The 14537-nt window shown below is 34.6% G+C and overlaps 1 protein-coding gene across 2 annotated transcripts in view; it reads left to right on the forward strand.

Annotated features, from left to right (window-relative positions):
• The window catches only part of Gpat4 (Glycerol-3-phosphate acyltransferase 4), a 28708-nt gene extending 15586 nt beyond the window's left edge, over positions 1-13122 (forward strand). The window contains exons 3-10 of one of the 2 annotated variants that reach the window (XM_089712888.1): positions 2016-2140; positions 2633-2769; positions 5177-5282; positions 6925-7161; positions 9023-9138; positions 9474-9614; positions 10342-10551; positions 11486-13122. In XM_089712888.1, the coding sequence (XP_089569014.1) occupies positions 2016-2140; positions 2633-2769; positions 5177-5282; positions 6925-7161; positions 9023-9138; positions 9474-9614; positions 10342-10551; positions 11486-11573 (1160 nt within the window). In that variant the 3' untranslated portion in view covers positions 11574-13122. Of the gene's footprint in view, positions 1-2015; positions 2141-2632; positions 2770-5176; positions 5283-6924; positions 7162-7928; positions 8166-9022; positions 9139-9473; positions 9615-10341; positions 10552-11485 lie in introns of both variants that reach the window. The other variant, XM_089712887.1, reaches the window with a different exon arrangement.
• The last annotated feature ends 1415 nt before the right edge of the window (positions 13123-14537 follow it).

Below are 14537 nucleotides of genomic sequence, written 5' to 3' on the forward strand. Positions count from 1 at the left end.
GTCTGCCAATGCTTGTGAAGCAAACATGCCGTGGGAACCCACCTTTACGCTTTTTCGATCAGGCCACGTGTCCTGACACGAGTTTAAGATTTTATACCCAACGCCGCTAAAGAAGTTTTCACTTCAAAAATGAATAGTCAAAAACGGTTTACTCAGACGAAAGTTTTGAGGCACCTAATAACCCAAATAAAATACAGACGAAGCCGTCCTCTGTGATCCCGGATGGCCGAGAGATTAGGCGTTGCCCCGGTAAGGCGGGAGACGCGGGTTCAATTTTTTTCTATTCTTCAAAAAAAATCATTTCAAAAGAATTTGAATGCCATAAAACTATCAAATGAATTTCAATATACATAATTTTCTACACGTTTTCAAGATTGTGAACATTGGACATCTAAAACTCGGTTGTACGTAATTCTATCATGATTGCGTGTAGTGCAAACCTCTTAACGTCTTTCGTAAGAGACGACAATTTTGAAATAACCACCGACCGTATATAGTTAAGTATGTATAGTAATGGTTGTTATATAACATGCTTATACTACCGTGTTGAATGGTATAGTTGTGCCCGCAACGTTTGTCGATCGTATGGGGATATATTGTACTAGCTGCTCCGCGCGGTTTCTCCCCCGTGGCTCCACCCCTGTTGGTCGTAGCGTGATGATATATAGCCTATAACCTTCCTCGATAAATGGGCTATCTAACACCGAAAGAATTTTTCAAATCGGACCAGTAGTTCCCGAGATTAGCGCGTTCAAACAAACAAACAAACAAACTCTTCAGCTTTACAATATTAGTATTAGTATAGATTCTCACTGTGTGAAATAGTTGTACAAATTTTTGATAGATTTTGAGAATACATAGGCTTTAACTTTGGCAAAGAGTGGGGATAGCATAAAAGTAAAAGAAAAAGCCTCTACTTTCATTCTTTATTTCAACTTTTTGGGGTTTGATTTTCGAAAAAAGGTAGTCTTTGTTTCATTAACTATGTTACATTTTATGTAAAGCGGTTTTGTGCTATTTATGATTAACTAGATTTCCGCCCGCGGCTTCGCCCGCGTTTTCAAAGGAAAACCCGCATAGTTCCCGTTCCCGTGGGATTTCCGGGATAAAACCTATCCTATGTGTTAAGCCAAGTTACCCTCTATACGTGTGCTAAATTTCATTGTAATCGGTTCAGTAGTTTTTACGTGAAAGAGTAACAAACATCCATACATCCATACATCCATACATCCATACATCCTTACAAACTTTTGCCTTTATAATAGTATTAAGATTAAGATTAAGATATTAAGATTAAGATTAAGATAGACAAATTGTCACATATTAAATTATTAGTATGGATTAAAAATTTTCCAATTACAAATTCATCCATCCATACTTTTACTTTCTAGTTAGAAATTCTGACGGCAGTTAAAAACTAAAAGTAATTTCATTTTACACACACACGTTAAAATCTATAGCTGTATGTTTTTATGTATGTATGTGTGCTTATCTAAAACATGTAGATTGCATTTAAATTATGCTTAAGTATGTTTATCAGGTGTGTACAGTTAAAATAACCCACTTTTGTTATTTGTAAAGTTATTTATTTAAGAATATGTATGTGTATTTTTTAGATGTCTAGTTTTTTTGGAACGAAAGAAAATAATTGTTTAAGTACCTATTAAAAAAAATTTAGGTCGAATGCGGGTAGGTTCGTAATTCGTATTATGAAAATGAAGGCTTTTTAAAAAGTAGCTCCTAGGTTTTACTTTTAACAGACGTTGCCTAATAAATAAGGCTGTTCGCAATTCTTAGCGAATTTATAAATTCCAGGACAAAAAAGATACTTACGGTTTTTTTTTATTCTATTTGTATCATTTCAATTATTGTTGTAGATTATTACTAGCACTTTAGTGACAAGACCGACGCATTATACAATTTTTAATCGGTTTGAATATTAAGTACATGATTTTCGGCGTTATTTATTAAAACTATATTCATTATTATTAATAAAAATAAATTAACTATTACAGGCACAAAGATGACGGTGATAGAGCGGCAAGAGATACTCGGGCCGTCGCCGGAACTCAACTACAAGAGGAGTAAGAGTCAAGACAGGCTGCCCAATGGTCTGCTGATTGAGCAGATTAAGCCAGAGGTGGGTTTTAAGTATCATGATCATTATTATAAATAGTATATAATATTAGTATATATATTACTAGGTTTCCGCCCGCGGCTTCGCCCGCGCAGTCAAAGAAAAACCCGCATAGTTCCCGTTCCCGTGGGATTTCCGGGATTGCGTCATTTTCTCGGGATAAAAAGTAGCTTGTGTCCTTTCTCGGGTATCAAAATATCTCCATACCAAATTTCATGAAAATTGGTTCAGTAGTTAAGGCGTGATTGAGTAACAGACAGACAGATAGAGTTACTTTCGCATTTATAATATTAGTATGGATTAACTATGGTGACTAGCAAACCGGGCGAACTCCGTTTCGCCACCAGAGACACCTTTTCTTTGCTATAAACCTCACGGAGCCCGAGACTTTTCCAACGAATGCAAAAACGTGGAAATCGGTTCGTGCGTTCTGGAGTTATAGCGTCAGGAAGGAAAACCCGACTTATTTTTATATATCATCTCCAAATATTCCAGAACAACCTCGAAATGCACGTGTTCCACTGTCTCGATCTGGTCAAAGCTGGCATGGAGTCGATCATTGAAGACCAGGTCACATCCGTCTTCGAGGCCGAAGAGTTGAGGAGTTGGAACTTGCTCACCAGGACTAATAGGTGAGGTTTTTGTATGAAAATAATGTGGAAATTAAAGATTTTAACGGATTTTAAAATCTGATTTTAAAATTTTTTTCATTGTTATCGGTTCAGTAATATTTGCGTGAAAGAGTAACAAACATACCTACACACACATCCACCCTCACAAACTTTCGCAATTATGATATTATACTCTGTCCATTATATTATTTGCTTTTTGACAGCTTCACGCCCATGTAGGATTGTATTGTCTATGTTAAAATGTCATACAAATAATTATCGTACTTCATGGACAGGTCCCGCCCACTTAGTGATGCCTACACAGAATTATTCAATGATGGGTCGATAGATTAAAATAATCGATAGAAATACTCTGTAAAATATATCCGATACAGAAAAACTCTTCTATTATGTTATATAATTTAAACGTAAAGACAACCAAATTGTAAGATAGAAACCAATAAATCATAAAATATTAGTTTAGTTTAGTTTTAACATACAATGCATAGATATGTGGTCTTATTATTACATATCTTATTAGTAAGTTTACGTTGTAATTATTATTTACGTACCTGATTCGATTTATGATAATATTTTGAATTTATAATTGAAATGGTATCACAATCGATAATCTTTTGAACATCACTTCTGGTATCACCCGTCGAGCTGTCAAAAAGCAATTCTTATAGTGGACAGACTATAGTAGGAAGGATATCTTCTTATATATAAAAATGAATCGCAAAATGTGTTGGTAAGCGCATAACTCGAGAACGGCTGAACCGATTTCGATAATTCTTTTTTTATTATATTCCTTGAAGTACGAGGATGGTTCTTATGTAGAGAAAACGTAAACATGTACCACGGGCGAAGCCGGGGCGGACCGCTAGTAGGATATATTTTTTGTTCATACACAAAATTAATTTTAAAATGTGTAAATTGCTTTGATAATAATTACAACTATGTATATTATTATTGTTATCAAGATCATTAAAAACATTTTCTACAAAAACTTTTAATTAAAATTTTATTCAAATACATGTTTAAATATTCATTTATACACTTATATAAAAACTTGAATTTAAATATAAATTAAGTGAAAACGATTAAATTGTTTTTTTTTTGTCACAAAACTGTTTTACGTTGTATTTATTACAACAAAAAAAACTTCGTTTATGTATATTAAAAAAAATATGTACGTACTTGATCAATATTGGAATTTTTTGAAGTGAAACTTCTTTATTGGGCTTGGAAAAAAATTTTGTGTAACATTTTTTCGTTACGCGTGACATTTTTCCGTTACGCGCCATCTTTTTCTTATCCCTACCACGCGTGATTCGACGTATTTCTGTAAAGTTGCATATAGTAAATTATTTTTTGAAAAATAAGTTCATAAAAAAGTTTCACTTCTTACGTGTGTACACTAGTACACGCACACATTTTTCCTTTTGTTATAGTTAAATTTAAAAAGTGTTCGATAAATATTGAATTTTCTTTCATAAGTTTAATACTAGGAAGGTTCGCATTTATAACAAAAAGTCTAAAATTAGATCTTCCCTACTTATCGTTATCAACGTTTAGATTAAAGTACAAAAACTATCTTATTCAGACGCAGTTAGATCAGCATTAGTTGCATTGTAACCTCTTCTACCAACTAATCACTTTTAAGCTAGGATGGTGCCCTTCACTCGTCGAAACATGCTTTCCTTGGGTTCACGTCCATGGTTGTCAGTTTATATACCTATTGTGGCAGAATCCTTTTTAACTTTCATTGCTTTGTTTTATTTATATATTTATTTACCAATTTAGTGGTTCTACTTAATGTATTATGCATTAAATTCTTTTATATGTAATATATTATAATACGTGTATGTGTGTATATATATTATAGTATATTATTATGTCTATAATTTACATTATACTATTAATATTGTATTTATTTTCTTTTCTTTAATTAAAATATATTATGACGAATTATTGCTCTCGGGGCTCACTGAAAATCGGTGCTGTGACGTTTTTTTTTGTTTACGTCACAGATGTTCACCGAGTGATTTCCCCTTTTAATGGCATCATGCTTCACAGACTACACACTTCAATGTGTATTTTTAAGTATTGTAGTAAGTAAGTATTGTAGCATATAAGTATTGTATAAATTGCTTTGAATTATGTACGTGTGAGGCTATGTGCCATTAAATAAACGTTTTTTCTTTCTTTCTTCTTTCTTACTTCCTCCTAATATTATAAACTAACTGTGCTCTCGCTTATCTCGGGAACTACTGGTCCGATTTGAAAAATCTTTCGGTGTTAGATAGCCCATTTATCGAGGAGGGCTGAGGCCATATCATAACGTAAAACCGCGGGGCACAGCTAGTAAATTATATACTTTAGAAATATTTTTTGAATTAATAGGTATGTATATTTTTTGTTACAGGCAATACGAATTTCTAACATGGCGCCTCACAATCATATGGGTCATGGGTTTCATTGTACGATACTTCTTCTTACTACCACTGAGGATACTCATATTCGTTATTGGGGTGAGTAGTATAGTAGTTAGTAGTAAGTAGTAGTAAGTTAGTAGGCTAATATACTACTAGTCATTGTTATATTATACCACTACTAAGTAAAAGTCGTACTACTTAGTAGTAGTAACATTTTTAAGACTTATACTATACTAAGGGCCGATTTTTCAATGCTTGGTTAAAACTTATCCGTCCAATAAAGTATTAGGCCCTTCGATCATGGAGCTACTCAAAAAGAACTAGTCACAAACTCAAATTACTAACGAATTGCCTGAGCGTCACAGCCCATACATGTTCTATGGAGATTCGCACACGACGCGACTAGTTACTAACTGGTGAGTAACGCGTTAGCAACAAATCACGCGCGACGCGTCGTGCCGGTCTCCAAGCTACTGGTTTCCCGAGTTTCTTTGTTTTTTATGATAAAAATGAACGAGCAAACATTGACAAGTGACTAAAACCTTATAACTTGAGTAGCGTTGTATGCGAGATACAATTTGTAACTGGTTTGTAATCGTAATTACTGATTAGTTCAGTCATTTTTGAGTAGCTCCATGAGCGAAGGGCCTTACACGATAATATTAAAATGTCACGTAAACTGTCAAATACGGACAATTAGAAAACGTTTTTAAAATGGTAGTTTTATACATTATTCGACGAATAAGTTTTAACCAAGGATTGAAATATCTGCCAACCAAGGATTGAAAAGTAGTAGTATATACTATCTACTTAGTAGTAGTAGTGGTAACTACGTGTGCTATTTATTTTAGTATAGGAATGGATTTTTGAAGTTAATGAAAGTAATATTAGAAATATGAAAATGTGTCTGTTTTATGATGAAAGTGCTGAAACGAATTTGATGAATTTTTATTTGAAAAGATTATATTTTTTTGTCGTGAAATGGAAGCCAGGGGTGGTAAGCTAGTATGTCATGTCTTAAATGATGATTATATTTTGATAATTTTTTTGGTAGAAACAATAGTGTAATTTGTATCAGCCAGAATATTAATTGACATTTTAAATATGTATATGTTAATTATTTTTCTAAAAAAATAAACTATCTAATTAAAATATTAATGTATTCTACATGTTATTTTAATTTAAATTATTTTAAGTATGCTCGTTGAAGCGCAAAATTACTTTTATGTTATTTAGCATTTTTAATAGTCGCATATCTTCTTGTTTTCTTAATTTCATGGAACGGTAATATACTTTCGATTAAATTATGAGTAATATGAGTAATTTTGCGTTACCTACTTACCTTAGTTATTTCTCGACGTCTTTATAATTTTGTGTTCCTTACTTACCTTAATGACATGTGTTTATTCTCCTCTTTCCTAGTAATTTTGCCTTTCTTACTTACCAATTTTTCTACCTACCCTCATTTCAACTTATTTTACGTTCATGACCTATTTGCTCTCCCTACCCACTTGCCAGATAATTTTGCATTTCATACTTACCTTACGTATGCCTTTTTGATCAGTGAAACAGATGTATCACTGATTCCGCTGCCCCTTACCCCACAAGGGGACATGGGACTTCACTTTACCTACTTTTTAATACATCCCTACCTACATCCTTACCATACTTTCTTCTCTACCTCTCTTATATTTCGTGACTAACAAAAATCAACTCTTGCGCAACCCCAACACGTCAGGTCATCACTACACTAGTCAGCATGACGCTAATTGGCCTACTTCCGGACGGCAAAATACGTCGCACACTCGGGGGCATCGCCTACAAGCTGGCGAACCGTATGTTAATACGAAGCGTATCTTGCGTCGCCTACTACCATGATACGCAATACAAGCCGTCATCTAACGGCTTTTGCGTCGCCAACCACACAAGCCCGATCGACGTCAGCGTGCTGAGCATGGACATGTGTTTCTCTTTGGTTAGACTCTAGATGAGGAGGGTTGTCTATGCGCTCTCCACTATAAAGAGGGTTGTCTATGCGCGAGGGTTGATGTGGGCTAAGCTGTTTGTTTTGTTACTATGTGACGTTTTTGGGTTGTGTATGTCTCTATTGTATGATGTGTGACGTGTGTTATAATGGTTCTGTGACGTGACGTATTACAGATTATGATATGACACGTCATATTATAACCGTGTCATAATGATATGATATGACGCGCTCTAATCGTACCATATGTGACGTGTCATATTGTGCCGTCATGACATTCGTGTGACAGGTGTCAGATGGCATAAAATGTGACGCCGCTCATTTTATGATATAAACTTGTTATGTGGCGTATTATTCCGTGACATTATCACATGGCTTGACATAAATTATATTTTGTGACGTGTCTGGTCATATCAAATTGTTACTGTACGATCATTTACTCCTTATTGTTTTACACAGCTGATATTATATATTTTTTAAGTACAAATTAATTAGCCCGGTATTTATGGTAAATGTCTGTTGAGCAACAGTTGACTAACATTATTATTTTAGTTGTTGGAAACTTGTTTTTATGTTGTTGAAACCATTCACTACTTGCCAGTTACTGACAAGTAGTGAAAAACCGCACAATCTTGGCCCAACTTTGCTAAACAAATGTTCACCATGAACACCAAGCTACACAACACACATATACAGCTGTGTCAATACATTAGTTTACTGGGTTGATGTTCATATATCACCACATACATCACCCCTAGGTGTGGTGGCTGATCGTCAGCACGGCCATAGTCGGCACGCTACCGGACGGCGCGTTCAAACAGCGCGTAAACAATTCAATGTCGCTGATGTGCTTCAACTTTCTGTCGCGGTGTATTAGCGCAGTGATAACTTATCACAACGGGGATAGATATAAGCCGAAGAGCGGGATATGCGTGGCCAATCACACGAGCCCGATCGATGTGTTGGTGCTCATGTGTGACAGCTGCTATTCGTTGGTGAGTGTGTGTGTGTTTATCGTCGGTGGCGTAGCGTACTGGGTTGTTTGGATTTCAATAGTTGAATCCCAATAATGAGTACCATCTCATTAAAAAAAAGAGTTAAATGCCAATGATATTCTTATTTTATCATTCTTGTGTTATCGTGAATAGAAATTGAAGGGGGAGAGGGGACTTATTGCGTTTTAATGGGAGACTGTTTTGGGGTTAATAAATCGAATTTTATTTAGGGGAGGGCAAGTATTTTTGCGAATTTAATTTATGTTCGTGTTGGGTTTATCTTGCATAGAATTTATGGGGATATTTTTTGAGAAGCCAGAGCAATATCTTTTTGGTACTAATTTATAAAAGAGACATATAGGGGTGATGATCGCGGTAGCTACGCCACTGTGTATAATTTTAAAGAATTAAGAATTTACTTTTCATTTTTCATAGCATGATACGGGGTCTGTGTACGTCTGGGAGCATGTTGAATTAAGATTTGTAATGAGTTTTTATGTGGGAATAATTTTATTTGTAAATTTAATATTTGTTGTAAACGTGCTCGAAAGAAACAAGTTTTGGGTTATGTAAGATAGCTTTTTTATTGTAATAATGAATTTGAGAATAAATTCAAGTACGTATTAACAAATACGTAATTTTTATTTGTTTTAGTATAAATAGTTACTGATTTGTTTTATTTTTATTTATAGTGCAATGTGGGTTCGAATCCCATTAGTGTACACGGTATTGATTTTGTTCCTGTCAATCTTTTAAATTAGTTTCTGAAATTCTTATGTGATTATTAACACTTTTTATTACTGCATAGTATGATTTTCGTTTTTTTTTTTACTAAATAAATAACCAAAAATCCACAGATTGGTCAAAGACACAATGGATTCCTAGGGCTCTTGCAAAGGGCTCTGGCTAGGGCTTCGCCCCACATTTGGTTCGAGAGATCTGAGGTTAAAGACAGACACGCTGTCGCTAGACGGTGAGATTTTCTTTTATGTGTATTGATTTTGAAGAAAAGTGGAGGGGGGGTGGGGATTTTTAGTTGTTTTTCAGAAATAGTATGGTTTTCGAATGTTTTTATTTTCTCGGCACGTTCCATTGTGTGGCGCCTTAGCATAGAATTGAGTAAAAATCATGCATAGGTGCATAGTAGTTTAAAAATAAATTCTTTTTTTGAGTAAACTCTAAAAAAAATATCCGCTTCAAGGTTTTTTTTTTCAAACAAAAAGAGTATTTATAAGATTTCTATAAGAAGAAATGAAGATTCTTGCCCAATTTTTATTTATATTAATACATAAAAATATTCTTTTCCAGGCTAAAAGAGCACATATCCGTAGTGGACAATCCGCCGATCCTGATATTTCCCGAAGGCACCTGCATAAACAACACGTCGGTTGTGCAATTCAAGAAGGGCAGCTTTGAAGTCGGCGGCACTATATATCCTGTGGCTATCAAGTAAGTATTTATATATTACTAGCTTTCCGCCCGCGGCTTCGCCCGCTCAGTTTCCGTGGGATTTCCGGGATTGCGTCATTTTCCCGGGATAAAAAGTAGCCTATGTTCTTTCTCGGGTATCAAAATATCTTCATACCAAATTTCATGCAAATTGGTTCAGTAGTTTAGGCGTGATTGAGTAACAGACAGACAGACAGAGTTACTTTCGCATTTATAATATTAGTATGGACTAGTTTATAGTATATTACTAGTTTTTACCCCGCGGTTTTCCCGCGTGGCTCCGCTCCTATTTTTCTTAGCGTGATGATAATTGAGACGATAAATTGACTATTTAATGTTACGCCCAAAGACCGTAAACGATCATTCGGAAAAAAAATTACAGTAAAGGATCGACTTCGAAAAATTAGTTTTTGGATTTTATGAAACCCTCACAACATATTGTGACATGAGGTGTGTTACATATTATATGAAGTAACAAAAATTATTTTGTTATGTCTGTCAATGCTCAGCCTATGTATAGTATGATATATAGTACATATTACTATTAAATGTATTCAATTTACGCGCTAGTCATTCAGTCAAATAACATATTCAACCAGATGACTGCGACATATATAAATTGCTCCTCGTTTGTTGCCACATTTTGCTTCCTGAGGGCCGTTTTCGAATGATAATGCCGCCTTACTGTGCCAATTTCTCTATTTTTAATAAAATCCTACCCTTTCAGATATGATGCACGATTCGGCGACGCGTTCTGGAACAGCTCCCGCTATGGAATGCTCCATTACTTACTGAACATGATGAGCTCGTGGGCGATAGTGTGCGACGTTTGGTACTTGCCGGCCATGACTCGCGGCCCGCAAGAGAGTGCGGTCGACTTCGCTAATAGAGTTAAAGCGGCTATAGCGAGGCGCGGTGGGCTAGTTGATCTGATGTGGTGAGTTGTAACACAAACACACACACAACAACACGAATAATAGCACTGACACCAACACTAACATTGACACTACCGCTAACACGAACACGAACATTGACACTACAGCTAACACGCACTAACATTAACACTACAGCTAACACGTACACTAACATTGACACTACCGCTAACACGAACACTAACATTGACACTACCGCTAACATGAACAGTAACATTGACACTACCGCTAACACGAACACTAATATTGACACTACAGCTAACACGAACACTAACATTGACACTACCGCTAACACGAACACGAATATTTACACTACCGCTAACACACACTTCAGAATAAAAGCACACTACCTACAACATGTACACTAGCACTAACACGAACACTAACAATCATGTACACATGCACACTAAAATTTACGCTAAAATTAGAAATAGAAATAGAAAGTGTTTTATTGCCACCAATTACAAAAATATAAATCTTAATAATCTAACACAGAACAGGAAAAAAAAAATATACCTACATAATATATAGCAATGGTGGCAAAAAGGACTCCCCGTCAGCAAAGCAGCAACCATTAATTAAAATGTATTGCTGCACTGATTTTATGTGAAATTGACGTGATGCTAATTGCTAAGGACAATTCCCACACCGTAAGAACAAGTGACTAAGCATAGACACTAGAAGGTTCGCGCAGGAAATAAACATCACAACTATAAGATTTCAAAATGATTATAAATATTTATTTTTGATATAAAAGAAACATACACACATGAAAAAATTTCGCCTGTTCGTTTTTCCCTGATATGATGTGATAACCTGATAAATTGTTTCATCAGAGCAAAATTGGTTCTCTAGTTTTAAATATAAATAACTAATAAATTTAGTCTGCATATGTATGGGTGCCAAAAATATATTAAAAAAAATTTTCTCTTTCTACAGGGACGGCCAATTGAAGCGCATGAAGGCGAAAAAAGAGTGGCGGGAGTTACAACAAGAGGAGTTCAGTAAGAGATTAAAAGGGGAGTAGTTTAGTGTCTACCACCGACGGGAATGAACCTAGACCCACGCGTGGGACACTCGCGATATGTACGGGGGGATCGAGTGATAAACATACGAAAAAATCGAACATTTTTTATGTGTATATGCAGTATGTCATGTAGTTTAGTCAATTTTGTGTTGTGTACTGGAAAAAATATATTGTTTTTGAATTTATCGATTATTGATTTGTTCTTGGATGAAAATATATTCGGAATTTTTTAAGCTTTTTATGTTATTGTTTATTGTAGTAGTGCGTTATGAACGGTTTTGTAAATATGGTGCGAGGATGTTGGAAATTTGAGTTTAAAAATATAATGCATTTAGAGATTGTTGGCGGAAAACTTATTGCATCTAAAGTAATATCACTCCGTTTCGATATTTTATTTAACGATAATACTCGGTAATATCGGCCATTTTTGTTAGGGTGCATTTACATCAAACTCAAAACTCAAACTCAAACATTTATTTATTCAATTAGACTTCTTCTAGAAGCACTTTTGAAACGTCATTAAGTACATATTTTAACATTTACCACCGATTCGGAAAGCAGTATCTACGGAGAAGAATCGGCAAGAAACTCCATAGTTGCTCTTTTTAATCATGTCAGATTTACAATTTTACAAATTACATATGTAATAATATCATAATATATTATCATAATATGCCAAAGATATCAAACGAACATAGAGCTAGAGCAAGAACATTCTTTCGTGTTATTTTTATGTAAACGAAAACTCGTATTCAGTGTTGTTATAAGAACATTGCATAGAATCTTTTCGAACGCACTAAGAACAACGAAAGAATGCTCTACGCCTGTTTACACTAAAATAATTTGACATAGTGTGGTTAGAATGAGCATTCGCTCGTTTGATGTCAATGCACCGTTATATATTCATTTTGTATGAAAGAAAATTAATGTTCCTATAGCGTACGTCACGATTCTAATCGAATTCTGACAATTGCCGGGAATATTCTGACAACTGTCAGGAATGTTCTGACAACTGTCAGAATTTGACGTGTCAAAACCGCGACCGTCATGCTAGTGTTATGATATATGTCACCAATGTACACCGTGCTTCTTTTTAATTTAGATTTTTATTCTAAGATAAAAAGTAAGGTCGACTTTCTTGTATGAAAATATGTTTCTGAATTCATAGCTCAGTTTCAATAAAAATATGGTCGTGGTTATAAAAAATAATATTTTCATCTCACTGTACATTTGTGTACATTTGGCAAAAAAGTTTTTTGCCAAATGTACGGACTTTCAAGGGAAAAAATAAAGAAATTATGTAACAATAATTAGTTTTTCTTATGTCGATCTTACTTTGGATCCTCTATGAATAGTACACAGCTCAATTTATTTAAAAAATCCAGTGTTTTTTTTAAAGATTTTCGTCGCATTTTAAATAATCAATTTAATGACATTTCATTATAAATACACACGCATGCTGTCTCTATCCTTTTTTTTAGATAAAGTACTTTTCGTAAAAAAACAAAGTGGCAATCCAAAATCATATTTTTTATAACATGTACTTATATACAGAATACAAATGAAGTTAATTTTTTTTGGAAGTTTTTCATCGAATAAATGTAAAATAATAAAAAATATATTATGAAAATGCTTTTATGAATCCTAGTCAAAGACTGAAACCTAAGAACGCATTTTTATTGAAGTAAAAACTTCTTTAGCGGCGTTGGGTATAAAATCTTAAACTCGCGTCAGGACACATGGCCTGATCGAAAAAGCGTAAGACGGACTTTTTTTTTAGCTTTTATATTCCATGCGTAAGACGGATACCATTCCAAAATATCAAACATGCTGAACGTTAATAATCAAGTTTTCACTTCTGCCGGCACTCCCGGAGTGCAACCCGTCTTTTTTTTCTGTATATATGTATTTAATAACAATTTGCTTATGAAAATTCGAATACTATTCGACCGGAAGTGTTATTCATTCCCTTGATTAAAAAAAAAAATGTGAGCCGTCATGCGACGCCTGGCAGATGTGAAACATCGTTCGGTTTACAAGTGAGCCTATAGATGTGTATAGCGTGGCGACCCGTCGCCATGGCAAGCGTCGCCACGTCAACAATTCGGTTTACAAGTGAGCCTATAGATGTTTCACATCAAAAAATAAACTGAAGCTACTGTTCATAAATCGACATTTGCGAACGAAGCATTTACTGTATACCTGTATAATATATTGATTTAACAAGTTATTGACGTGACAACTATCGAATTATAAGACGTTGTCACGTCAAAATAAAATTTTCATTTGGTTTTTTATTGTTGTATCCATATCCACTTAGGCCCTTCGCTCATGGAGCTACTCAAAAAGAACTAGTCACAAACTCAAATTACTAACGAGTTGCCTGAGCGTCACAGCCCATACATGTTCTATGGAGATTCGCACACGACGCGACTAGTTACTAACTGGTGAGTAACGCGTTAGCAACCAATCACGCGCGACGCGTCGTGCCGGTCTTCAAGCTACTGGTTTCCCGAGTTTCTTTGTTTTTTATGATAAAAATGAACGAGCAAACATTGACAAGTGACTGAAACCTTATAACTTGAGTAGCGTTGTATGCGAGATACAATTTGTAACTGGTTTGTAATCGTAATTACTGATTAGTTCAGTCATTTTTGAGTAGCTCCATGAGCGAAGGGCCTTAGTATCTTTAATAGTGTAGAATCATTATAGGTATAGACTTTTAATATCCGCTAATAAAGATTTTGGTTACAAAATATATCATCATCACTAAAAGTTAACCATTTTAAAATTAGGACTCATTATAATAAAAATATAATAGCATAATAATAACTTCTGAAGCGTAACATACACAAAAAATATTTCGTCATAACTGTTTGTATACTGTTTAAGGTTTTGACATTTAAATGTGTATAATATTATAATCTGTGCTGTAAGTTTTCATTAGAAAAGAAAAGTAGTTTT

Source organism: Colias philodice, chromosome 29, assembly GCF_061535455.1.
Source record: "Colias philodice isolate Cphi_HAF_F1 chromosome 29, ilColPhil1 Martin Lab GWU primary, whole genome shotgun sequence".
Classification (NCBI taxonomy): Eukaryota; Metazoa; Arthropoda; class Insecta; order Lepidoptera; family Pieridae; genus Colias; species Colias philodice.